Source organism: Physella acuta, unplaced genomic scaffold (assembly GCF_028476545.2).
Source record: "Physella acuta isolate Inbredline_101_S28 unplaced genomic scaffold, ASM2847654v3 ptg000257l, whole genome shotgun sequence".
In the NCBI taxonomy this organism is placed as follows: domain Eukaryota; kingdom Metazoa; phylum Mollusca; class Gastropoda; family Physidae; genus Physella; species Physella acuta.
This window is the reverse complement of record NW_026731776.1, coordinates 439306-467241: the sequence shown is the minus strand read 5'-3', so window position 1 is coordinate 467241 and position 27936 is coordinate 439306. Positions and strand designations below refer to the sequence as shown.

Here is a 27936-nt window from a genome sequence, read left to right as displayed (position 1 = left end):
TTGCACCACCACCCCCCTCGCCGTAAAACTTTCGATTTCCACCACCACCCCCCTCGCAAATTTTTTCCAACCCACTTTGGCGCCCCCTAAGGTCGGCACCCGGGGACATATGCCCCCCCCCCTTCGCTACGCCTCTCCTATAAAACCCGAAAGATAGAATAATAATTAGAAAACAGTATAAATAATAGGCAGTATGTATAATATATACAATATTTCGCTTTATCCATTCACGCAATTTATTTCCAGCACTTAAATTTTAAAAATTTACAATAGAGTTTCATAACTAAAACCATTGCGCACCTAATGAACGTGATGACGCGTCTATAATAGTGCTGAATAGTTGATTAAAAATTATAAGCAATAAAAAGTAGGGCCTACATTCAGTGAATAAAATAAATAAAAGATTGCCTTTTATCAATCCATGCTATTTATAATTTTCTAACAATAATTTCCTCTTACACATCCGAATAATTTGCATTCACATTTTGCTAATTATATTATTGCAACACTAATTCCTTCTATGACGAACGTATATTTGCATTTACATTTTTTATTAGCGTGAGTTTAATGTATTTTTAAATTACCTCCTTTGTCAAAATTAGAAAAGAGTTAAATTAATTTGATTTTTCTACCGTACTGTTATTATCTTATTAAAATGTATCCACTTTTTCTAGGAATATTAACGAAAACTATATTTGACATTGATCCTTTTAATATGTTTTAGCAATGTGCGTGTATTTAATATCCTCTTTACGTTATGCAAAATTGTACAAACAGTGGAAATGATAAAATAGCTCTATGCCGCTATATAAACAAACCCTACTCTAATACTTATAATAAGACACTGCGGTGCACTGAAAAGCACAGCATGGTGCGTAGTTTACTTTTATAGTCCCAAAATCTATAGCGATGACGGACGGAAGGAAGGAAGGAAGGACAGACACAGCCCGCTTATATTATAGATATTTAGCACTTGGCTAAATGAAATTGTTGTGTACTGTTCAGAGATTGGGCCACATACAATTTTCCATACTTTTTAGGTGGATTAAAAAAAAATGGAGTATGAACAAAAACACAAGGGAATAATGGAGGTAGAACAGTCTCGGAAGGGATAGGACATTTCACCTGACAATCACCACTTTTATCAAGGGGAAGGGGGTGGGTGGGGGAGGGAGCGGTTATGTCATCGTCACGAAGGCTTTCTGAGAGGAACACGATTTATGTTTACTTTGTACTCTAGAAATGAGAGAAAACACTATCATTATTTTGTACTCTTGAAATGAGAGGAACACGATATAAGTTTATCTTTACTTTGTACCGGATCATTCACTTAATAGTAATACGCACTGAATAAAATAAGTCAACAGAAAAGCTCATTACACCGCCCCCCCCCCCCCCTTGTAAATCAAAAGCGTGGGTCGTTTGACGACGTTAGACATTATTGTAAAAAAATTTGAAAGGTGTAAAGCCACCTAATTATGAAGAGGGCTTCAACAATGGGGTAGGCCCAGTGGCGTCGCTAGGTCCAGTGTCACCCCACCCCCCCCACCAAGAAACAAAGAATATATATATATATATATATGTGTGTGTGTATGTCGACCTACATAAGTTTATAATTAAAATATATGCCGCATATTTAAGCATTAATGCAACTGGCAAAAGCATTTTTCTTCTGTTTATTTTACAATTTTTTGCCATGGTGTCACCCCCCTAAATGGTGTCACCCAGTGCAGTCTGCACCCCCCGCCCCACCCTCGCTACACCTCTGAGTAGATTTTCTTCAGTCAGCACATTTTTTGACACATTTTCTTTCATTCAAGAAAAAAAAATTAAATTATGCTTCAATCTATTTAATATAATATAAATTATATTAAAAAAGTTAAAAATATACAGAGATTTTTACAACAGCCTCAACAATAAAGCCCCAATAATAAACAAGCTTAAATAGAGGAGACTAGTAGCATTGACTTTAGACAGTGCTAATATAAGTACTGTACAGCAACATTGATATCACTTTAAGCTGAAAACAGTGTAGAAATATAACATCTGTTTTGTTAGCATAAACTTGCAAACTATTTTAGCTGCACCAATTGAAATTATGTCGTTGAATGAAAACTCCCAACGAGGCTTTTCATAAATCTTGATTGGACCGCAGTTACTGAAATTATGACTTTAGCTTTAATATCTTCACTGTAAAACTGCTCAACGAGGCTTTGCATAAATCATGATTGGCTGCGAGGGCTGCAGTATGGATGTGAAGTCGTTGATGTGCAATAGTTCTGGTGTGGCCTTAGTGAAGACAACCCTCCTCAAGATGTGCACCAGTGCCAGCTTCATCTCCAACATCCCCAGCTTCATGCCGATACACAGGCGGGGGCCGATGCCAAACGGGATGAATGTGAAGGGGTCGTAGGCCGTGAAGGACGGACTGCCCTCAACAAACCTGTCGGGGTTGAAGCTGTTTGGGTTCTGCCAGTACTCAGGGTCACGTTGGATGTTGAACAGGGGCATGATGAAGCCAGTCTCCGCAGGAATCTCGATGCCATTCAGTGTTGTAGGTTTGTTGGACTGTCTAGTTAGTACAGACAAGGGGGGGTACATCCTCAAGGTCTCATTGATGGCCGCCTCTGTGTATCTTAAGTTGGAGCACAGGTCATAGCTCGGCTCTTTGTCTCCAATGATGTTATCAATTTCTGCTATGACTTTCTCCAGAGCTTCAGGATGTTTAGCGAGTTCATAGGTCAAAAACTGCAGGGTGCTAGAAGCTGTCTCATAGCCAGCGATGAACAGCATGATGCCTTGTGCAACAATTTCATCCCGGTTCAACCCGCCTGCTGCCTCGTCACTCTGCACGTTGATAAAACTTTGAAAAATATCGTTGATTTTCTCCTCATTCATCCTAGCATCAATCATGCGTGTCAAGTTCTCATAGAAAAAATCCATGTCGTCCCTCTTAAAAAATCCAATTTTAAAAGTTTTAGTTATAGGTGACATCAACGCTGGGAATGCTCCACTCAAGAAAGCCAAAAGTTTGACAGTTTTTTTATAAATAAAAAGACTCCGTCCGTGTCTTGTGAAAGGCTCGTCAAGGTTACTGACAGAGTCTACGTCAATGCTGAAGCCGGTGCCAGTGACCACATCCATGGCGTAGGCTCCGTAGAACAGCTTGGCCCCCCACGGGGTGCCCTCACGGGCCAGTTTAAGCACATGCTCCCCAAGTCTCTCCGCGCTCCTGTTCACATTGTAGGTCATAGATTTGACTTTAGACAGGCTGAAAGATGGTGTGAAAATACTTCGAACTTTCTTCCACTCCCCACCCCGGGCAAAAAAAAGTCCAGTGCTAACCTCATGGTTCAACAAAATACTTTTGTCGTAAGCCATTCTGTCACGGTAATCGTTGAAGTCCTTCACCAGGACTTGCTTCATTAGTTCTGGCTCTGTGATGACTAGAGCAGGGTGCCTGAAGAAGTAGATGCCATAGACTCTGCCAAATTCTGACTGCCACTTGGAGTAGGCTGTCCTGGAACCTTCCGGGCCATACAGGTCTTGAATGTTTCCAAACAAAACGGTGGGCTCAGGTCCATTCACACCCAGTCTCTTCCACAGGCCATAAGGTTGCTTGCCATAGCTAAACAAAACAAAAACATATTGTCTTAACATTGTCAGCCAAAACTACTCGGTTATTTAGGAAAGGATAGACAATTTAATCCTCATAACCTTGAAATTCAATATGAACTTTGCAATATGCAGATATTTGTAAAAAATTACAAGCAGAAATTTACTAAAATAAAATAGGCAAAACATTAACTTACTTGTTTTTTATTCCATTAACAATATATTTTTAGTATAGAAGAACAGATAAAAGGGGCATAATTCAAATAATTTATGGAAATGATAGTGACTTGACTGTTGATTTCTGATATCTATTAATATCACAAAATACTATTGAAGTAGCTTGACCACAATATTATCTTCTTCTTCATTATTAACTGTGAAATTAGAGGGGATTTCCTCCAACACTATTTAGTATTAAGTGTCAACATGTTACGTGCCAAATCACCAGTTGACCCCCGACTTCAGTCTGCTTATCTTTCTGTATTTGCTTTTATAGCCTTTGTCCGCCAAAGAACAAAGTTGGAGTTCTCAATTCTACATGGGTAGCTGTCCCCTGCTAACACACTTTATAGGCTCGGGGCCAGTACTCTGGACTTTTTAAGTTAGCAATTAAATAATCTCCTGTCTGACTACACTGTTGCGCAACAATGTCAGAGTATTAGAGTTATCAGACAGTACAGAAGTGGTAGACAGTGGCATTATGAGAAAACACATAAGCCTACTTACGTGTACAGAAGACATAGTAAGACTAGAAGGATGAACAATGGAGCTGCCCACTTGTAAAGGCCATCAAACAAACTTTCCATCCTGCTTGGATAGGTGTCTGTATTACTTGATGGATGGATGGATCAGCAAACAAAGAACATGTGTCTTAATGGATGGATGGATGGATGGATCAGCAAACAAAGAACACGTGTCTTGATGGATGGATGGATCAAAGAACAAATTATCAAGTCTGTGGGAGTTGATTGATGAATGATTATAAATAATGACTGAGTGTTATCTGCACAAAAAGAACATCATAATACTGACATTTTTAGCTTACATGTATTTTTTGAAATTATTGAATCTGAAAAGATTAAATATATAGATCTAGTCTATATTGAGAAATCTAGATTACTAACCCTTGCATATAAAAATATAAAGAAATTATGTTTTTCCATTTTCCGCATATTAGTATTAGGCTATTAGTATATAACTATATAGACTATTATAGGCCTAATCAAACTATTTTATAGGTATAGCCTATAAAAATATATTAATATAATTTAATTAGGCCTTGACCTAGGCCCCATTTATTACTACTATAGTATAATAAATTAATAATGGATTTAATCTAGTGAGATCTAGGTCACTGCATCAGAAGTAATATTTATTTGGCTATCCATAAACTCATAACCTAAAATTGCCCACAGTGCAAACAAGTTGATTCAATGGCATATAATAATAGTAGATATCTAGGGAGTCTAGAATTACTAGAATCTAATTATAAATATAATTACTATAATTAAGCCCTATCCTTATCCTATAGGCCATGGCATATACAATAGGCCTACTACTATGCCCTATGACTATGCCTCTATAATATACTCTATAATTGCTAAAGATCTAGACTATCTATCTAATAATCTATCTAACTTAAATTTTAGATCTAGAAATTAATCTAGTATCCAGAACAAGTCTAGATTCTAGATATAGTCTAGATTCTAGATCTAGACTAGACTAGACATCTTAATTATAAATTAAGTAGGCCTACCTAATAATAGTAATAGTAATAGTTTTACCAAAGTATCTAGATCTAGATCTAGTATCTAAGATCTCGTACTCTACTAACGTAACTCTAGAATAGAATCTCTCTAGATTTAGATCTAAATCTAGATCTTAAGTCTTAAGTAAGTTAAGTAGTAATAAGTTATTTAAAGTAGTAAGTAGTGGATACTAGATCTCAGATCTAGATCTAGATCTAGAGTCTAGATCTAGAACTAGATCTAGAATCTAGTACTAAAAATACTAAAATTATAAAATAGATTCTAGATCCTACTACTAGAATACTAGATCTGGTAATCTATCGTTTTGGGTACGTAAAATCGCCCGCGGCTATTTATGTACGAAAACGTTACCTCATTGTCAAGGCTTTAATAGAAGTATATTGTCATACTTTTGTGTCAAATATTATAGATAAATGAATAATAAACCTAAATCAATGGCTAAATATATCGATATAGGCCAGAAATTAACTTTAAACAGCAGTGTCTGAGAGCAAGATTTGCTATATATAAACAGCAGCCATTTGTAAAATAGAGTGGCTTCCCCCTGAATCTGGCGCTAAAAGCTTATAAAAATAAAACTTAGACAAGATGGCTGCTATAGTAGATGAGCATGGTTGCATCTGTTGGAAACATCGCTAGTCTTCATTTATTACGGAATAGTTTTAATTCAATTGTGTAAAAACAGGTACATAAATGAATCAAGGAAACATTTTTGAATTTTTTAAAACATAAATCCTCCTCAAAATGTGAAATAATTATTAAAACTTAAGGAGTCACCTGTTTTTCACATTACAAATCGCGGGCGATTTTACGTACCCAAAACGATAGATTACCCTAGATCTACACTTGGTACATTATGTACAATATGTACGTACTTACGTGCTACTTAGATCTAGATTCTAGATCTACTTACATTACAATAATTACATAACATGTTATTAACATAATGATTATATAACATTATAAATTGTCTTACAACCTTCAGTGTGTCACTGAGATTCAGTGATTCGTTTCGGCGTTTGGACTGGAGTTTACCTAATCAGCTGAGAATACCTAATTTCCAAAAATTGAAATAACAAAACCATTTTACCAACACTAATGACTAAGTAGAAGAATCTATATATGTTGGGTAGCTGCGGTTAAATAATGAAATTACAATTAAATGTGCATATGTTTAGCAACTAATGAGAAAAAATAGTTCTCTAAAAGTAAAACACCTATCACAACAAGTTTGTTACAGTTTTTACTACTTGCTCTAGAATCTATTTGTTTACAAGAGACAAGTCGCCGAACAAAACCGAAAGTGCTGACAAAAATCTCCGAAAAAAAAAGCAAAAATTCAATTAAAATTATTTTCTTTTTTTAAATTAGGCCTCCCCAAAATAAAATACTAACATAGCCTAGACTTAGATCTAGATCAAGATCTAAAACATGACAAAAGTCAATGGAAAATTAAAAAGGCAAAATCTAAATGTATTAATATATTATTGTTGTTAGGCCTATAAATAAAAAAGGCCGAACGCTTAGGCCTAAACCATTGTTCTAGTATACGTATTAATTACCATTACGTTCTCCACAATCGTTACGTTTTCTTTTGGTCAATTTAAAAGAATAAAAAGTAAAGATTCGTCTTTAGTCTTTAAACTTAACGATCCACTGGGCAGATGAAGTAGGGTAGATATTTGATGGTATGTTTCTTGACCTCGGCAAATGAAGGGATGTTGTGGTCAGCACTATGCTCAGCTGCCTTTATTTTCCCCTACGTGAGCCACGAACCCATCATCCGAACCGAGAATATCCGAGATCCGAACTCGAGACCTCAGGCTAGCAGCCAAACGCCTGACAATATTATGTACAATTCAGAAATTCAAGGGAAATAATTACTCTTTAGAAAGATTTTCCTCTTTTAAACCGGTTAACTCTCTTGTTTGAAATCACTCATGGTTAAGGAAAATACATCGCCTGTCGTTCAAGTTAAACACAGACCTGGAAAACAGGAACGAAGCTGCTCCTTTTTCACAACACTTAAAGTCTCTAGATTCTACTTGAAAAGTAATACAACTGGTTTTGTTTTGTTAGCCCATACCACAGTTCATGTGATATTCAGCTAGTAACTAGCCCATACAGATGATGTGATATTCCTAACCTAACCTAACCTAACCTAACCTAACCTAACCTAACCTAACCTAACCTAACCTAACCTAACCTAACCTAACCTAACCTAACCTAACCTAACCTAACCTAACCTAACCTAACCTAACCTAACCTAACCTAACCTAACCTAACCTAACCTAACCTAACCTAACCTAACCTAACCTAACCTAACCTAACCTAACCTAACCTAACCTAACCTAACCTAACCTAACCTAACCTAACCTAACCTAACCTAGCCTAGCCTAGCCTAGCCTAGCCTAACCTAACCTAACCTAACCTAACCTAACCTAACCTAACCTAACCTAACCTAACCTAACCTAACCTAACCTAACCTAACCTAACCTAACCTAACCTAACCTAACCTAACCTAACCTAACCTAACCTAACCTAACCTAACCTAACCTAACCTAGCCTAGCCTAGCCTAGCCTAACCTAACCTAACCTAACCTAACCTAACCTAACCTAACCTAACCTAACCTAACCTAGCCTAGCCTAACCTAACCTAGCCTAGCCTAGCCTAGCCTAACCTAACCTAACCTAGCCTAGCCTAGCCTAGCCTAGCCTAGCCTAGCCTAGCCTAGCCTAGCCTAGCCTAGCCTAGCCTAGCCTAGCCTAGCCTAACCTAACCTAACCTAACCTAACCTAACCTAACCTAACCTAACCTAACCTAACCTAACCTAACCTCACCTGACCTGACCTGACCTGGCCTGGCCTGGCCTTACCCCTTACCCCTTACCCCTTACCCCTTACCCGTAAACCGTAACCTACAACCTAACTGGTAGGGGATTGGTGGGGATGGTAGATTGAGAAGAAACATTGCATTAGCCAGGATCAACACAGCTGAACTGTTTTTTAAAACGGACAATTAAATTTGTTTTAAATTCTATAATTTGATGTAAAATTTAGTGTTTAAAAAAAAACAACTCGTTTTTATTGTCTGCATTGTAGTGCAAACAACATAATAACATGTAAATACGAAGTTTTTGTCATAGTAGGCCTACAATACATTTGTATACGCCTGCTTCTTAGTGAACCAAAAATACTTTAAATTTGACTTTGTTGTTGTTATTTGTAATTTGTTTCCACGCAGCGTATCTTCATGTAGGCCCAGTGGCGTAGTCAGGATCGTCTCAAGGGGTGGGGGAGGGGGTCCAATTTTTACCCGGGGACAAACTTTCGATTTGCACCCCCCCTCAAACTTTCGATTTGCACCCCCCCCCCCTCAAACTTCCGATTTGCACCCCCCACCCTCAAACTTTCGATTTGCACCCCCCTCAAACTTTCGATTTGCACCCCCTCATACTTTTTATATATATACCGAGGGGTCTATGGGGGGAGGTTATGACCCCCCTAACCCCACCCCCCCCCTGCCTACGCCACTGTGTAGGCCTATGCATTAATTAATTGAAAAAAAAAGTTTAATTAATACTAGACGAATAAAAAAGCTAATTACCATAACTTGCTTTAATATGCAGACAGGTCCTTATTTATCTACACTCTGGCTTCCTATCTGTGAACACTCTAGCTGCCTATTTTTGTACACACTAGCTGCCTATTTGTGTAACCTCTAGCTGCCTATTTGTGTACACACTAGCTGCCTATTTATGTACAAACTAGCTGCCTATTTGTGTAAACTCTAGCTGCCTATTTGTGTACACACTAGCTGTCTATTTATGTACAAACTAGCTGCCTATTTTTGTAAACTCTAGCTGCCTATTTGTGTAACATGTACCCACCTATTTGTGTAACCTCTAGCTGCCTATTTGTGTAACCTCTAGCTGCCTATTTGTGTAACATGTACCCACCTATTTGTGTAACCTCTAGCTGCCTATTTGTGTAACCTCTAGCTGCCTATTTGTGTAACCTCTAGCCACCTATTTGTGTAGCCTCTAGCTGCCTATTTGAGCAACCTCTAGCTGCCTATTTATGTACGCACTAGCTGCCTATTTGTGTAACCTCTACTCACCTATTTGTGTAACCTCACGCCACTTATATGTGTAACCTCTAGCTGCCTATTTTTGTAACCTCTAGCTGCCTATTTGTGTAACATCTAGCCACCTATTTAACCTCTAGCTGCCTATTTGTGTACGCACTTGCTACCTAAAGCTTTTAAAAATAATCAAATACCAAAACAGAAATTCTATTCTAAAAATAGCAACCATTTTTCTGGTGTATTTTGTTATAAAATATTCACGCCTTATCTCGGTATTTAGTTAGCTTTAGACATATTGTCTCGCGTGCCGTCTGGCGGTGAAGTACATTCATTTGTCCCTCACGCGGAAGGAACGACAACTCGAGTGTCTGGTGGTCCACGCGATGATCCACCCTTCATATAGGAAGAATAAATTTGGAGTTGTCTTCTCCTGTAATTGGACTCTCACGGTGCGCCGGCCTAAAGTACACAGAATTGTCAACCGCAGTCTAACACGACTTTCTACGCGGTTTACAAGTTATCACAAATAAGAATACTATTTTAAAAAAAAATTGACATTCATTACTTTCGCGTATATAAGAAGCATAGAGAAAGTCTTGTAATCGTGCAAAAAAAAAAATTAAAATAAAAATCGAGATTTTTGCAAATCTTTTCAACTTTTGAGCGATTTCCGATAACCGGAAGTGGAACTTTTTCTACTTTCAATTTTTCAAAAACCTATAACTTGATTACTATTTCAGATAGATAAATGAACTTTCACATGTAAGTAAAAGATCTAATTCTCTGCCGTCTATCAAATTTTGAGTAATTTCCGTTAATTTCCGTTAATCGGAAGTAGTAAATTTCGCTATTTCCTATTTCTCAAAAAACGCATGTGAATTTTCAATGTACTAATAATATTCCGCACTATTAGTATTATAGACATTTTGCTTGGCGTTCGCTTGGTGTGCACTTCCTTTTCTACGAGATTCTATTCTATTTTAAAAAGTTTAAGTACTTAAAAATCGATTAAAAATCATGTCTATTTCCCGATTTGCCAAACCCTATTGTTTAGTATAAGAATATTCGAGAAAGTTTAGGGGAGATCATTCCCGGTTTATTTTTTTGTTCCAATTTTTAACTGACTTTGATGAGTTGACGAGACCCATAAGTCACATGACTTGACGAGACCCAGAAGTCACATGACTTGACGAGACCCAGAAGTCACAAGACTTGACGAGAACCAGAAGTCACAAGACTTGACGAGAACCAGAAGTCACATGACTTGACGAGACCCAGAAGTCACATGACTTGACGAGAACCAGAAGTCACAAGACTTGACGAGAACCAGAAGTCACATGACTTGACGAGACCCAGAAGTCACATGACTTGACGAGAACCAGAAGTCACATGACTTGACGAGACCCAGAAGTCACATGACTTGACGAGAACCAGAAGTCACATGATTTGACGAAGCTACCCTACCAGGTCATTTAATGGTGTCACCTAACACGAACACGGACGACACTTAAAACTTAACTCGCGAGGAATTCAGCGATGCGTGAAATGGTCCCTCAGGTCAATTAGCGGTTAATAATACCCCCCCCCCCCCCCACCCCACCCTGTGCCTTTTATTCACAACGAGGCACCCTGGCACTGTACGCCCAATGACCATGTTCCACAGCCATTGTTCGATGCCATTGTTGACTGGCCGAGGTATTAGAAGGGGTCAGGACGGGAACCTTTGACTAGACACGATGGAAGCAATTAGCACATGGTCACGCTAGTCAATGGTAACTTGAGGTCACCAACTACACGCTAGTCAATGGTAACTTGAGGTCACCAACTACACGCTAGTCAATGGTGACTTGAGGTCACCAAGTACACACTAGTCAATGGTGACTTGAGGTCACCAAGTACACACTAGTCAATGGTGACTCTAGGTCACCAAGTACACGCTAGTCAATGGTGACTCTAGGTCACCAAGTACACGCTAGTCAATGGTGACTCTAGGTCACCAAGTACACGCTAGTCAATGGTGACTTGAGGTCACCAAACACAGGGTAGACAAGGGTGACTCAAGGTCTCCAAGTACACGCTAGCCAAAGGTGACGCTGAGGTTAAGAAATGTGGGCTTGCTCAACGTCAAGTTGTACACTATGTGGGCTTGTTCAATGTCAAGTTGTACGATGTGTGGGCTTGTTCAATGTCAAGTTGTACGATGTGTGGGCTTGTTCAATGTCAAGCTGTACACTATGTGGGCTTGTTCAATGTCAAGTTGTACGATGTGTGGGCTTGTTCAATGTCAAGTTGTACGATGTGTGGGCTTGTTCAATGTCAAGCTGTACACTATGTGGGCTTGTTCAATGTCAAGTTGTACGCTGTGTGGGCTTGTTCAATGTCCATAGCTGTACACTATGTGGGCTTGTTCAATGTCCATAGCTGTACACTATGTGGGCTTGTTCAATGTCCATAGCTGTACACTATGTGGGCTTGCTCAATGTCAAGCTGTACACTATGTGGGCTTGTTCAATGTCCATAGCTGTACACTATGTGGGCTTGTTCAATGTCCATAGCTGTACACTATGTGGGCTTGCTCAATGTCAAGTTGTACACTATGTGGGCTTGCTCAATGTCAAGCTGTACACTATGTGGGCTTGTTCAATGTCAAGCTGTACACTGTGTGGGCTTGTTCAATGTCAAGTTGTACACTATGTGGGCTTGCTCAATGTCAAGCTGTACACTATGTGGGCTTGTTCAATGTCAAGCTGTACACTATGTGGGCTTGCTCAATGTCAAGCTGTACACTATGTGGGCTTGTTCAATGTCAAGCTGTACACTGTGTGGGCTTGTTCAATGTCAAGTTGTACACTATGTGGGCTTATTCAATGTCAAGCTGTACACTATGTGGGCTTGTTCAATGTTAAGTTGTACACTATGTGGGCTTGTTCAATGTCAAGTTGTACACTCTGTGGGCTTGTTCAATGTCAAGTTGTACACTATGTGGGCTTGCTCAATGTCAAGCTGTACACTATGTGGGCTTTTTCAATGTCAAGCTGTACACTATGTGGGCTTGTTCAATGTCAAGCTGTACACTGTGTGGGCTTGTTCAATGTCAAGTTGTACACTATGTGGGCTTATTCAATGTCAAGCTGTACACTATGTGGGCTTGTTCAATGTTAAGTTGTACACTATGTGGGCTTGTTCAATGTCAAGTTGTACACTCTGTGGGCTTGTTCAATGTCAAGTTGTACACTATGTGGGCTTGCTCAATGTCAAGCTGTACACTATGTGGGCTTTTTCAATGTCAAGCTGTACACTATTTGGGCTTGTTCAATGTCAAGCTGTACACTATGTGGGCTTGCTCAATGACACTTGTGTACTGAGCACTGAGGAGCTGGACATCAAACAAGTAGACCAACACGTAGCGGTTCAATCTTGCTGCACCCAAATCTCCCACGAATTAGCGCCACTGTAATCCGTGTCTTATTTGATTAGCACAGTCTAGCGATGGTGTCGTCCCAACTTCCAGTTTAGGTTGAAAAGCTCGTCTTATCCATGGATTACCTGCTCCCTTATCCATGGATTACCTGCTGCCTTATCCATGGATTTGTCTGCTGTATCTGATAGGCAGAGTTTGGCATGACACACGTACCGACCAGCTTTAGCTCACCGTATAGCTATCAGTGGCGCTCAATAGTACGTTTTCTAGAACCAGACCCCCCCACCACCCAGACCCCCCCACCGTATCAGTGACGCTCAATAGTACGTTTTCTAGACCCAGACCCCCCCCCCCACCACCACCCAGACCCCCCCCCACCCCCACCACCCAAACCCCCCACCACCGTATCAGTGACGCTCAATAGTACGTTTTCTAGACCCAGACCCCCCCCCCCCCTCCCCACCCCAACGTAGGATTTGTTTCAATGACCTTGACATTCTTCACTAACCTTTAGCTGGCGCTCCACTCACGGCAATGTTATGAGAAAATGTTATTGATTGGGGGGGGGGGGGGGGATGGTATGTGTAAGGGGGGGATTGATTAGTAGGGGCAGAAGTGACTAGCTGGTTAGTTATCGGATGCGGGGGGGGGGGTGAGAGTAGGTGGTTTGGGATCGGAGGAGGGGTCGGAGGAAGATGTTTCATGTGGGTGGGGCACGCGTGTCATTATCACACGATATATTTAGCGCAGTTGGAAGCAGTTTGATGGGGAGCTGGGGGGGGGGGGGAGTGGAGGCATTGGGTTAGCTGAGGTTTTATGCGCATAATGTAATTCATACACTTTAATATACTTGATATATTGCAGGCATTGTTTACTTGTATGGATATTCTTGCCGATAAGCGAATATAAAGTTTAGCATCAAGATAAGGGTTCTAACATGAAGACGTGTCATAACATCATCAAGATTATGTTTCTTAAGATCAAGATTATGTTTCTTAAGATCAAGATTATGTGTCTTAAGATCAAGATTATGTTTCTTAAGGTCGATTATGTGTCTTAAGATCAAGATTATATTTCTTAAGATCAAGATTATGTGTCTTAAGATCAAGATTATGTTTCTTAAGGTCGATTATGTGTCTTAAGATCAAGATTATATTTCTTAAGATCAAGATTATGTGTCTTAAGATCAAGATTATGTTTCTTAAGGTCGATTATGTGTCTTAAGATCAAGATTATGTTTCTTAAGATCGATTATGTGTCTTAAGATCAAGATTATGTTTCTTATGGTCGATTATGTGTCTTAAGATCAAGATTTTGTTTCTTAAGGTCGATTATGTGTCTTAAGATCAAGATTATGTTTCTTAAGGTCGATTATGTGTCTTAAGATCAAGATTGTGTCTTAAGATCAAGATTATGTTTCTTAAGATCAAGATTAAGTGTTCTAAGATCAAGATTATGTTGCTTTAGATCAAGATTATGTTTCTTAAGATTAAAATTATGTTGCTTTAGATCCATCTATTGCAAACAAAATTTTGGAATAGAAAAAAAAAACAAAAAAATTTATTGTGCTTGTAGAAGTTTAATATCGGTCCTTTCAATCTCTCTGCAAATAAATAGCAGACTTCTACAAATGTAGTAGACAAATACAATTCAAAGTAAAACCACGGACTTCTACAGAGTTCCAACATACTGGAGACATACAATTCCACTAAAATCAGCGGAAAAGATTTACATTTTAAACACAGAACATACATCATTGTAGACAGCTATGATGTCAATAAATAAACATAGACACCGCCAACACTAATTATGTACAGAGATCACGTGTGTTGTCAGGTGGTGTGTGCTATTAATAGACCAGTGAGACTATCACATTTAGACACGTAGGCAGGGTGAGGCAATCACTTGTAGAGTAGAACAAGGGCGAGGCCGTGAGACTATCACATTTGTAGACAGGTAGGTAGGTTTATGTACAGGTGGGTAGGTTTATGTACAGGTGGGTAGGTTTATGTACAAGTGGGTAGGTTGGGATGTCACGTTTAGTACACGTAGGTGCGCTAAAATTGTCACGCTCTGTACAGGTAGGCAGGTTAAGATGGTCACGTCTATGTACAGGTGTGCGGGGTGTCACGTCTGTATACAGGTGTGCGGGGGGGGGGGGTGTCACGTTAGAGACGGACTGTGTGAGCAAACGTCGGCGAGAGTTTTACACTAGAAGGTTCTGATACAGCAATACCTAGATCTAGTCTTAAACTTGGACTATGTTTTACACGAGAAGACTTTAATACATCGAAAAGGTTGTCTTTTACTTCAACCAAAACTTTATTGAAGAAGTCCTACCCTTGAATACCATGATTTTTATTGAAGAAGTCCTAACCTTGTATACCACGATCTTTATTGAAGAAGTCCAAAATTGTATACCATGATTTTTATTGAAGAAGTCCTAACCTTGCATACCATGATTTTTATTGAAGAAGTCCTAACCTTGCATACCATGATTTTTATTGAAGAAGTCCTAACCTTGCATACCATGATTTTTATTGAAGAAGTCCTAACCTTGCATACCATGATTTTTATTGAAGAAGTCCTAACCTTGCATACCATGATTTTTATTGAAGAAGTCCTAACCTTGCATACCATGATTTTTATTGAAGAAGTCCTAACCTTGCATACCATGATTTTTATTGAAGAAGTCCTAATGTTGCATATATCATGATCGCTCTCACAACTTTTTAATTACCACATAACAACAGCTGCTGCTTGCTAATTAGATATTGCCCAAAATAAGATGGCGGCTTATAGAACTGGACAATGTCCAAAACAAAAAGAAGAAACCGGGTACATTCTAAACGTCGCTGTTTATGTAGGCTTGTTGTAGCTTAGGCGAAGGTTAATTAATTTCTAATTTGAATGCGACAATTTAATTTTAAGTCCCAATTTGAGTACGACATTTTAATTTTACTTAAGATCTTATTTGTTCCACATTTGTATTTTAATTAAGACCTCATTTGAGTACATTTGAATTTTAATTAAGACCTGATTTGAGTAGATTTGAATTTTAAATCAAGCCTATTTTGAGCGCGACTGTTGCTTCAGTAAAAGCAAGTACAACTGTCTGGTCTGTTAAATAGAATTTGTTTCGCAAGTCTACCTGCTCTTTAGATGAAAACATAGAGATAGCCTCACGGGAATGACATCTTTTTGATTTCCTAAGTTAAACAAAACAGGAAGTCGCATTTGATTGGCTGGCACGGTGACGTCACAAGGAAACCACAAGGGACTAGAAAAAACATTTATTTTTCATGCTTCTGTTCAATGATCGGCTTCAGGGGAGGGGGAGAAAAGGCGGCTCGGGGTGGGGCTGGACGGAGGGTGGGGAAATTATCGCCACACTATGTACAAATAGATATATTACAGTTCTAATCAATAGTGTAAGTTGACAGTAAACACATTTAATGGATGAGTTAAACCGGCACATCAATTTTAATGTGTAGAACACTTGAGTTAACGTTTACATGTGGTCCAGTTAGGGTTAGGTCGGGTTAGTTAGGATTTAGTTCGGTCTAGTTAGGTTAGGGTCGGTTTAAAATTTTGTCAAGGAACTGTCAAGTGGGGTTAAGCGTGGGTTGGTTTAGCTTAGTCGGGTTGATAAAAGTTGGGCCTTGTTAGAATGTATAAATAACTCTGGAATCTTCTCGCCTGGAGATCAGTTAGTAAACATCACGTGACTTGAGGTAAACACAAAACAAAGAAACGCTGTCCTCCACAGTTGTTGTGTCCGTACCAACATCTCAGACACCCTGACACTCTACATTTATTATCCTCGCTGGATTGTATCCACCGCTGGATTGTATCCACCGCTGGATTGTATCCACCGCTGGATTGTATCCACCGCTGGATAGCCTGTCACGTGATTGTGGCATCCAGAGCCCAGCGAATGATGAAACAGTTAGACGTACAATGTATGCGATGGTAGAAAAATAGAACATTTATATTTAGGGTCACTTTAATAAATAGTCGCAAGAATTCACTGATGATACAGTGGGGGGGGGGGGGGGGAGAGGGGGGCACTAGTTGAGGCGAGGACACACTAAGGATTAGTGGGCAGACAGTTGTTGGTGAGGTGTCCATGTGTCCATGTCCTGAGCAAGGTGCCCAAATGCTCCCTCTTTAAAATAAAAGCCTCGTATCTCTACCGGAATGGTCGACAGATCAAATAAAGACGTATTTGAGTTCTCTAAATGCCAGCTGTATTTTACCTCGCCACATCCCATCACAGTAGATCGGAAAGGAAACAACAAACCAACCAATCCGCTGGTTCAAAATGATGAAATTTATACACAGGCAAGGTTGTGGCAGGTGAAAGGTCGTGACCTTGACCATCACTCGAGCCACTCCTCCATGTTCAAAGAGTAAAGAGCCCTAGGGGTCAGCTCCTGTCAGGAGTAGCCCGTGTGGTCAGCGATGGTCTCGGCCGTCAGGCTGGACGTGATGCGGAAGTTGTGCTCCGAGCTGTCGCGGATGTTGGAGCTGAAGCTGCGTCCCACGTGAAGTTCCTCGATGCCGTTGCTGTGGCGGGCCAGCAGGTTGGCCGTGGTGCTGCTGGCCGAGCTATGGCCACTGATGCGGCGATGGCCCTCACGGTGGGACGCCGCTAGTCATTCCGACATCTGCGTGGCGTTGAGCGCGTCCTCCTCGTAGTCCCGGACCCCCTTGCAGACCTTGCAGGAGAGCAGGCGCCGGAAGGCGTTGTAGAAGTTCCTGTTGAAGTAGTAGTAGAGCAGCGGGTTCATGAGGGAGTTGATGTAGCCCAGCCACAGCGCTATCTGCCACGGCACGTAGGGAATCGAGTAGCCAATCAGCGGGTCGATCACGTTCATGATGAAGAAGGGGAACCAGCAGACAGAGAAACATCCCATAATTATGCCCAGAGTTTTGGCCGCTTTAGATTCTTGTTTGAATTTGCTTTTCCGTTTGCAGTGGCTGTAGTGGTTGTGGTTGCCGGCGGCCTCCAGTGTGCGGATCTGATGGGCCTGCTTTATGGCGGCCAGGTAGATCTTAGCGTTACAGGCGCCCATGAATATCACGGGGATGTAGAAGGCAATCAGCGAGCAGATGATGGCGAAGGGGACGTTGACGATAAAGTTGCAGACGTCGGCGTCTGAGGGAAACATGCAGGAAACTAAGTCTTCGATTCCTATATGGTTCCAGCCGTTAAATATCGGAATAAAAGAAATGAAAATGGGCGTGACCCAGCACAAGGTCAACATGACACAGATCCAGCGGACCGTCAAGCGCTCGTGTAGGAAAGGCCTGCAGATGGCCAGGTAGCGGTCAATAGCCAGGCAGGAGAGATGGAAGATGGAGACGGTGCACATCATGACGTCCAGGCTGGAGGAGAGCATGCAGAGCTCGGGCCCCAGGTGCCAGACCTTGTTGTTGAGCTGCTGGTAGATGGAGAACGGCATGACGAACAGGGCCACGCACATGTCGGCCAGGGCTAGGGACACGACGAAGGCGTTGGTGATGGTGCGGAGCTTTCTGTGGGTGGCCACAGCCAGGATGACCACACAGTTGCCGAACATGGTCAGGATGGGGACAGAGATCAGCACGGCGGAGATGGTCAGCCGGACCGGGTTGTCGTAGAGGGGTGGGGGTCCGGGCAGTTGCGACATGATCTGGTCACACTCGCTCAGGTTGGTCTCTAGGGGGACGGGCGTCGTGGCGACATTGTAGTAAGCCTGGGCTGGGGCGTGCGATGGGTCGACATTGTAGTTGGACATGTGGCCGGCGCTGTATGTCGGGGATGTGCTCATGTCCAAGTGTCCAGCAGCCATGACAGAAAGGTCAGTTACACGCCATTAGGGACATTTTAATACATGGACATCCATGGTAAGCCGAGCTCATATAGAAAAGTTAGGATGTTTCACTGGTCAGTTCATACAATACAACCATGGCTAGAGAAGACGGGAAGTATCCATTCGAATCTCACAGTTTCAGACACGTCCTATAGACGGCAGGGTGGTCCCTGTAAGTGGTGGTACACTCTGATGCAGTGTCTGGCACAGCGGTCCCTATATATGGTACAGTGGTGTCTTTACTTGTATAGATGGTACTATTGGGTACAACAATCCTTAGTTGTACAGTTGTACGATGATATAAATAATGCTTATGTAGGGACTCTTGTAAAACTGTTTGGTAAAGTGGTACGGTGATCTATTTGGTACAGTGGTCAATTGAAGATTAGTCAACTTCAGCTGGTACAGCAACCACTATAACACTCTAGGTACAGTAGCCCTAGCTGGTACAGTGGTCAATAGCTGTAGCTGGTACAGTGGTCAGTAGCTGTAGCTGACGAAGTGCCTCTTGCTGATATAGCAAATCTAGCTGGTACAGTAACATGTAACACACACTTTGCCATTGTTTTCCACCTTGTATTATAGGTAGCCTGAAATTAAAAAAAAACGTTTTAATTAAGTTAGAGTAAACTCATTAGTGTGATTAGACAAATTTTAATGAACTCAAATTCTTAAAGCCAGCTTTCAAATGTAAACAAAAATACAGAGCCGGGTTGAAGAAACACTACTTCGGGTGGTCAATGTTTTTTTTATAGACACATCTACGGCAAACACGATGACTAACCAAAAGGTGGCTAGTTATTGCCGGGCACCAAAAGGTGGCTAGTTATTGCCGGACACCAAAAGGTGGCTAGTTATTGCCGGGCAGCAAAAGGTGGCTAGTTATTGCCGGGCAGCAAAAGGTGGCTAGTTATTGCCGGGCACCAAAAGGTGGCTAGTTATTGCCGGGCACCAAAAGGTGGCTAGTTATTGCCGGGCTAGTTATTGCCGGGCACCAAAAGGTGGCTAGTTATTGCCGGGCACCAAAAAGTGGCTAGTTATTGCCGGGCACCAAAAGGTGGCTAGTTATTGCCGGGCACCAAAAAGTGGCTAGTTATTGCCGGGCACCAAAAGGTGGCTAGTTATTGCCGGGCACCAAAAAGTGGCTAGTTATTGCCGGGCACCAAAAAGTGGCTAGTTATTGCCGGGCACCAAAAGGTGGCTAGTTATTGCCGGGCACCAAAAGGTGGCTAGTTATTGCCGGGCACCAAAAAGTGGCTAGTTATTGCCGGGCACCAAAAGGTGGCTAGTTATTGTCGGGCACCAAAAGGTGGCTAGCGGGCACCTGACAGAATGAACTTATCTCTGACACCGGACCTAGTCTGGCCTGGCTATTTATCTCCTAAAATGTGGATAAGATTTCGTGAAGGCGGATAGATATAGCCCTAGACAGGGTTCAATAATTGGGATATGCCCAACTGGACAGTGCCATTGTTCGGTTGAAATCAGCAAAAATTTGAGCAACGCTGGGTAGAACACGTGAACTGGTAGTCTCTCAGACTCTCAGACTCGTGAACTAAATAGACTCAGACTCGTGGATAAAGCCGTCCCCCATCAGAATGGAGAAGCCAGCAATCAGGCAAATGGACGCTATGACAGGCTTGCAATCAGACCGAGATGGAAACGATATCAACAAAGCAATCAGTTCAAGAGGTCTGACGTCACGCATGCAACCAGGAACGGGCAGATTTGAAAAGTGGTGACGCTAAGTAAATCTTACGCTGATATCTGGGGCATTGCCTAGTACCATCCAATTACGCTGGAAATAACTCGGAATAATTTATCTATTTTCATGCAACAACGTTTTAAAAACTTGTTGGTGAGTCAACCTTTGAACCCATCTATTTATAGCTTCAAATTACTCCCCATGTTCGCAACAAAGCAGAGAGAGAGACAAGACCCTCGCCTAGAAGATATTAGACACGTTTTTGTACAAAAAATTCTGGAACAAATTCCTTGCCAAGTTCTCTGCGCGAACAGGATCTAGGAGATTCGCTGAGCACATCACAACATGACAGCAGATACCATCCAACAGCTATCTACAACAACAGCAGATAACATCCAACAAGTTTCTACAAAAACAGCAGATAACATCCAACAAGTTTCTACAAAAACAGCAGATAACATCCAACAAGTTTCTACAAAAACAGCAGATAACATCCAACAAGTTTCTACAAAAACAGCAGATACCATCCAACAACTATCTACAAAAACAGCAGATACCATCCAACAACTATCTACAACAACAGCAGATAACATCCAACAAGTTTCTACAAAAACAGCAGATAACATCCAACAGCTATCGACAAAAACAGCAGATAACATCCAACAAGTTTCTACAAAAACAGCAGATAACATCCAACAGCTATCGACAAAAACAGCAGATAACATCCAACAAGTTTCTACAAAAACAGCAGATAACATCCAACAGCTACCGACAAAAACAGCAGATAACATCCAACAAGTTTCTACAAAAACAGCAGATAACATCCAAAAGCTATCGACAAAAACAGCAGATAACATCCAACAGCTATCGACAAAAACAGCAGATAACATCCAACAGCTATCGACAAAAACAGCAGATAACATCCAACAAGTTTCTACAAAAACAGCAGATAACATCCAACAGCTATCGACAAAAACAGCAGATAACATCCAACAAGTTTCTACAAAAACAGCAGATAACATCCAACAGCTTTCTACAAAAACAGCGGATAACATCCAACAAGTTTCTACAAAAACAGCAGATAACATCCAACAGCTATCGACAAAAACAGCAGATAACATCCAACAAGTTTCTACAAAAACAGCAGATAACATCCAACAGCTACCGACAAAAACAGCAGATAACATCCAACAAGTTTCTACAAAAACAGCAGATAACATCCAACAGCTATCGACAAAAACAGCAGATAACATCCAACAGCTATCGACAAAAACAGCAGATAACATCCAACAGCTATCGACAAAAACAGCAGATAACATCCAACAAGTTTCTACAAAAACAGCAGATAACATCCAACAGCTATCGACAAAAACAGCAGATAACATCCAACAAGTTTCTACAAAAACAGCAGATAACATCCAACAGCTTTCTACAAAAACAGCAGATAACATCCAACAAGTTTCTACAAAAACAGCAGATAACATCCAACAGCTATCGACAAAAACAGCAGATAACATCCAACAAGTTTCTACAAAAACAGCAGATAACATCCAACAAGTTTCTACAAAAACAGCAGATAACATCCAACAGCTATCGACAAAAACAGCAGAAAACATCCAACAAGTTTCTACAAAAACAGCAGATAACATCCAACAGCTTTCTACAAAAACAGCAGATAACATCCAACAGCTATCGACAAAAACAGCAGATAACATCCAAAAAGTTTCTACAAAAACAGCAGATAACATCCAACAGCTATCGACAAAAACAGCAGATAACATCCAACAAGTTTCTACAAAAACAGCAGATAACATCCAACAGCTTTCTACAAAAACAGCAGATAACATCCAACAAGTTTCTACAAAAACAGCAGATAACATCCAACAGCTATCGACAAAAACAGCAGATAACATCCAACAAGTTTCTACAAAAACAGCAGATAACATCCAACAGCTACCGACAAAAACAGCAGATAACATCCAACAAGTTTCTACAAAAACAGCAGATAACATCCAAAAGCTATCGACAAAAACAGCAGATAACATCCAACAGCTATCGACAAAAACAGCAGATAACATCCAACAGCTATCGACAAAAACAGCAGATAACATCCAACAAGTTTCTACAAAAACAGCAGATAACATCCAACAGCTATCGACAAAAACAGCAGATAACATCCAACAAGTTTCTACAAAAACAGCAGATAACATCCAACAGCTTTCTACAAAAACAGCGGATAACATCCAACAAGTTTCTACAAAAACAGCAGATAACATCCAACAGCTATCGACAAAAACAGCAGATAACATCCAACAAGTTTCTACAAAAACAGCAGATAACATCCAACAGCTACCGACAAAAACAGCAGATAACATCCAACAAGTTTCTACAAAAACAGCAGATAACATCCAACAGCTATCGATAAAAACAGCAGATAACATCCAACAGCTATCGACAAAAACAGCAGATAACATCCAACAGCTATCGACAAAAACAGCAGATAACATCCAACAAGTTTCTACAAAAACAGCAGATAACATCCAACAGCTATCGACAAAAACAGCAGATAACATCCAACAAGTTTCTACAAAAACAGCAGATAACATCCAACAGCTTTCTACAAAAACAGCAGATAACATCCAACAAGTTTCTACAAAAACAGCAGATAACATCCAACAGCTATCGACAAAAACAGCAGATAACATCCAACAAGTTTCTACAAAAACAGCAGATAACATCCAACAGCTATCGACAAAAACAGCAGAAAACATCCAACAAGTTTCTACAAAAACAGCAGATAACATCCAACAGCTTTCTACAAAAACAGCAGATAACATCCAACAGCTATCGACAAAAACAGCAGATAACATCCAAAAAGTTTCTACAAAAACAGCAGATAACATCCAACAAGTTTCTACAAAAACAGCAGATAACATCCAACAGCTATCGACAAAAACAGCAGATAACATCCAACAAGTTTCTACAAAAACAGCAGATAACATCCAACAGCTACCGACAAAAACAGCAGATAACATCCAACAAGTTTCTACAAAAACAGCAGATAACATCCAAAAGCTATCGACAAAAACAGCAGATAACATCCAACAGCTATCGACAAAAACAGCAGATAACATCCAACAGCTATCGACAAAAACAGCAGATAACATCCAACAAGTTTCTACAAAAACAGCAGATAACATCCAACAGCTATCGACAAAAACAGCAGATAACATCCAACAAGTTTCTACAAAAACAGCAGATAACATCCAACAGCTTTCTACAAAAACAGCGGATAACATCCAACAAGTTTCTACAAAAACAGCAGATAACATCCAACAGCTATCGACAAAAACAGCAGATAACATCCAACAAGTTTCTACAAAAACAGCAGATAACATCCAACAGCTACCGACAAAAACAGCAGATAACATCCAACAAGTTTCTACAAAAACAGCAGATAACATCCAACAGCTATCGACAAAAACAGCAGATAACATCCAACAGCTATCGACAAAAACAGCAGATAACATCCAACAGCTATCGACAAAAACAGCAGATAACATCCAACAAGTTTCTACAAAAACAGCAGATAACATCCAACAGCTATCGACAAAAACAGCAGATAACATCCAACAAGTTTCTACAAAAACAGCAGATAACATCCAACAGCTTTCTACAAAAACAGCAGATAACATCCAACAAGTTTCTACAAAAACAGCAGATAACATCCAACAGCTATCGACAAAAACAGCAGATAACATCCAACAAGTTTCTACAAAAACAGCAGATAACATCCAACAAGTTTCTACAAAAACATCAGATAACATCCAACAGCTATCGACAAAAACAGCAGAAAACATCCAACAAGTTTCTACAAAAACAGCAGATAACATCCAACAGCTTTCTACAAAAACAGCAGATAACATCCAACAGCTATCGACAAAAACAGCAGATAACATCCAAAAAGTTTCTACAAAAACAGCAGATAACATCCAACAGCTATCGACAAAAACAGCAGATAACATCCAACAAGTTTCTACAAAAACAGCAGATAACATCCAACAAGTTTCTACAAAAACAGCAGATAACATCCAACAGCTATCGACAAAAACAGCAGATAACATCCAACAAGTTTCTACAAAAACAGCAGATAACATCCAACAGCTATCGACAAAAACAGCAGATAACATCCAACAAGTTTCTACAAAAACAGCAGATAACATCCAACAAGTTTCTACAAAAACAGCAGATAACATCCAACAAGTTTCTACAAAAACAGCAGATAACATCCAACAAGTTTCTACAAAAACAGCAGATAACATCCAACAGCTATCGACAAAAACAGCAGATAACATCCAACAGCTATCGACAAAAACAGCAGATAACATCCAACAGCTATCGACAACAACAGCAGATAACATCCAACAAGTTTCTACAAAAACAGCAGATAACATCCAACAAGTTTCTACAAAAACAGCAGATAACATCCAACAGCTATCGACAAAAACAGCAGATAACATTTAACAAGTTTCTACAACAACAGCAGATAACATCCAACAAGTTTCTACAAAAACAGCAGATAACATCCAACAGCTTTCTACAAAAACAGCAGATAACATCCAACAGCTATCGACAAAAACAACAGATAACATCCAACAGCTTTCTACAAAAACAGCAGATAACATCTAACAGCTTTCTACAAAAACAGCAGATAACATCCAACAGCTTTCTACAAAAACAGCAGATAACATCCAACAGCTATCGACAAAAACAGCAGATAACATCCAACAAGTTTCTACAAAAACAGCAGATAACATCCAACAAGTTTCTACAAAAACAGCAGATAACATCCAACAGCTATCGACAAAAACAGCAGATAACATCCAACAAGTTTCTACAAAAACAGCAGATAACATCCAACAGCTATCGACAAAAACAGCAGATAACATCCAACAGCTATCGACAAAAACAGCAGATAACATCCAACAAGTTTCTACAAAAACAGCAGATAACATCCAACAGCTATCGACAAAAACAGCAGATAACATTTAACAAGTTTCTACAACAACAGCAGATAACATCCAACAAGTTTCTACAAAAACAGCAGATAACATCCAACAGCTTTCTACAAAAACAGCAGATAACATCCAACAAGTTTCTACAAAAACAGCAGATAACATCCAACAGCTATCGACAAAGACAGCAGCTAAACTGAACAACTAATTAGAAAAACAAATAAAAGCAACAACAGCTAAAATCGTAACAGCTAACTACAAAGACAGAAGCTAAAACATAACCGCTACAAATATTCCTTGGAAGATTCGCTCACAATAAAAACCGAATGATGGAATTAGCAGTGGCACTGAGATTTGGATGGTTTCACTTGCTAGTAAAATTCTAGTTAGCCAAGAGTTTTGTTGTAGTACCCAAACGGTACACATTGATTCTCTAATTCATATTCAGTTGTAGCGAGGTGACATTGACGATAAACGTCTTTCTTTTCGTCATTTCAAAACCTTACATTCTTAAAATTTAAAATTAAGCCCATAATCATTTTATTGAAAATCTTTTAGCCTTACACGAAAGAAAAAAAAAACGCCTAACATTTCTGTGGAAAATCTAAAATTTTAAGAAACTCAGCGGAACAGAACACAACTCTCAAATATTTAATAAAACAAATATAAAAAACCTTTTAAAACCACACTTATAATTACAGGGAAAATAAGATATTTAAAATAATGAAAAACGTTTTAATAACACGCTTTTATATTAATGCACCAAAAAGTTGAAAATAAAATGATTTTCTTTAAATATCTAATAATGTAACACTTAGGTATATAAAGAAGAGCATGGGTAGCTGTACAAAGTATTTAATACCTTCACTAAAATTGGATAAGTCACCCACGCTTTTCTTTAGTTTTTAAAAAGTTGTGCATTATTTGATATTACAAGATAATCATTTTAGTTTTTTTCTTCTTTTTTTAACGTAACTATAATTTCTTGGCTAGCGTCACAGATTGTCACACAAAGCCAGACCAAATCGTCACACAAAGCCAGACAAAATCGTCACACGTCGCCAGAATCTAGCTAGTCTATCAACTCGCCACAATTTAGTCTACCTGTCTAGTCCATCAACCAGAAGAAATAACTAATAGCTAATTACTGGTTTTAATTAACAATCCTGGCGAGCTAGATAATTGAGACTTCGGAGTGGTGTAAATTATAAACTAGATCTAATTGAACTGAATATTGCAACAGTGTTGTTTATAGCGCTAGAGACGGGGGGGGGGGGGGGGGGTGAAGGAGGCGGGGGAGAGGGCGAGGGTAACTGAGGTGGGATGAGGGAGGCGGGGGTGAGGGTGAGAGAGGCGGGTGAGGAAGGCGAGTGAGGTGGGGTGAGAGAGGCAGGGGTGAGGGAGACGGGGTGAGGGAGACGGGGTGAGGGAGACGGGGTGAGGGAGACGGGGTGAGGGAGACGGGGTGAGGGAGACGGGGTGAGGGAGAGTGATTAGGGAGTGGTGTAAGGCCATTAAAAAAGTTCAGGTTGAGATGGTTTATGGCACCGTCAGGTTTTGGCCTGCCTGATTATTTCCTCTGTGGGTCTTCTGACGACATGACAGAGGTTACGTAATACTGTCTCTTCAGACATGACCTATGTGTCTTTCAGTACATGCCCATGTGTCCAAGCTACTGAAATTGTCTTTGTAGATGACCTTGTGACAGTCAGAGTACATGACCTTGTGTCTGTCTTTGTAGATGACCTTGTGTCTGTCTTTGTAGATGACCTTGTGTCTGTCTTTGTAGATGACCTTGTGTCTGTCTTTGTAGATGACCTTGTGTCTGTCTTTGTAGATGACCTTGTGTCTGTCTTTGTAGATGACCTTGTGTCTGTCTTTGTAGATGACCTTGTGTCTGTCTTTGTACATGACCTTGTGTCTGTCTTTGTACATGACCTTGTGTCTGTCTTTGTACATGACCTTGTGTCTGTCTTTGTACATGACCTTGTGTCTGTCTTTGTAGATGACCTTGTGTCTGTCTTTGTAGATGACCTTGTGTCTGTCTTTGTACATGACCTTGTGTCTGTCTTTGTACATGACCTTGTGTCTGTCTTTGTACATGACCTTGTGTCTGTCTTTGTACATGACCTTGTGTCTGTCTTTGTACATGATCGTCTGATAAGATCTTACAGCCGTCTAAACTACACACAAACAAAGCAACAAGGCACCTGATATTGCCCCTTACAAGACCACTCTTAGCACACACAAACAAAGCAACAAAGCACTCCATTCATGCCCCTTACAAGACCACTCTTAGCACACACAAACAAAGCAACAAAGCACTCCATTCATGCCCCTTACAAGACCACTCTTAGCACACACAAACAAAGCAACAAAGCACTCCATTCATGCCCCTTACAAGACCACTCTTAGCACACACAAACAAAGCAACAAAGCACTCCATTCATGCCCCTTACAAGACCA

At 40.2% G+C, this 27936-nt stretch overlaps 2 protein-coding genes across 8 annotated transcripts in view; both read right to left on the bottom strand.

The window, feature by feature from the left end:
* Positions 1 to 1834: 1834 nt before the first annotated feature.
* Positions 1835 to 6637, bottom strand: LOC131938825 (cytochrome P450 3A29). Of its 5 annotated transcripts, none has more exons than XM_059297027.1 (3): positions 6364 to 6637; positions 4342 to 4570; positions 1835 to 3628 (listed from the first exon to the last, which is right to left on the bottom strand). In XM_059297027.1, exons 2-3 carry the CDS (start codon positions 4419 to 4421, stop codon positions 2203 to 2205), a joined length of 1506 nt encoding a protein of 501 aa, XP_059153010.1. In that variant the 5' UTR covers positions 4422 to 4570; positions 6364 to 6637; the 3' UTR covers positions 1835 to 2202. The 5 variants fall into 5 exon arrangements, with proteins under 5 accessions (XP_059153010.1, XP_059153014.1, XP_059153013.1 ...); XM_059297031.1 differs by having other exon boundaries at positions 4342 to 4532; XM_059297030.1 differs by having other exon boundaries at positions 6602 to 6623.
* Positions 6638 to 17070: 10433 nt separating this feature from the next.
* Positions 17071 to 27936, bottom strand: part of LOC131938758 (5-hydroxytryptamine receptor 4-like) — a 40129-nt gene continuing 29263 nt past the window's right edge. For all 3 annotated transcript variants that reach the window (XM_059296907.1, XM_059296908.1, XM_059296909.1), the window contains exon 2: positions 17071 to 19340. In XM_059296907.1, the coding sequence (XP_059152890.1) occupies positions 17551 to 18729 (1179 nt within the window). In that variant the 5' untranslated portion in view covers positions 18730 to 19340 and the 3' untranslated portion in view covers positions 17071 to 17550. The remainder of the gene's footprint in view (positions 19341 to 27936) is intronic.

What these genes read in the sequence shown, in the direction of transcription:
- LOC131938825 (XM_059297027.1), bottom strand. Translation starts at nt 4,421, where the DNA reads ATGGAAAGTTTGTTTGATGGCCTTTACAAGTGGGCAGCTCCATTGTTC. An exon ending in TTACTATGTCTTCTGTACAC is followed by an intron (nt 3,629 to 4,341) that starts GTAAGTAGGCTT and finishes TGTTTTGTTTAG; the next exon opens with CTATGGCAAGCAACCTTATG.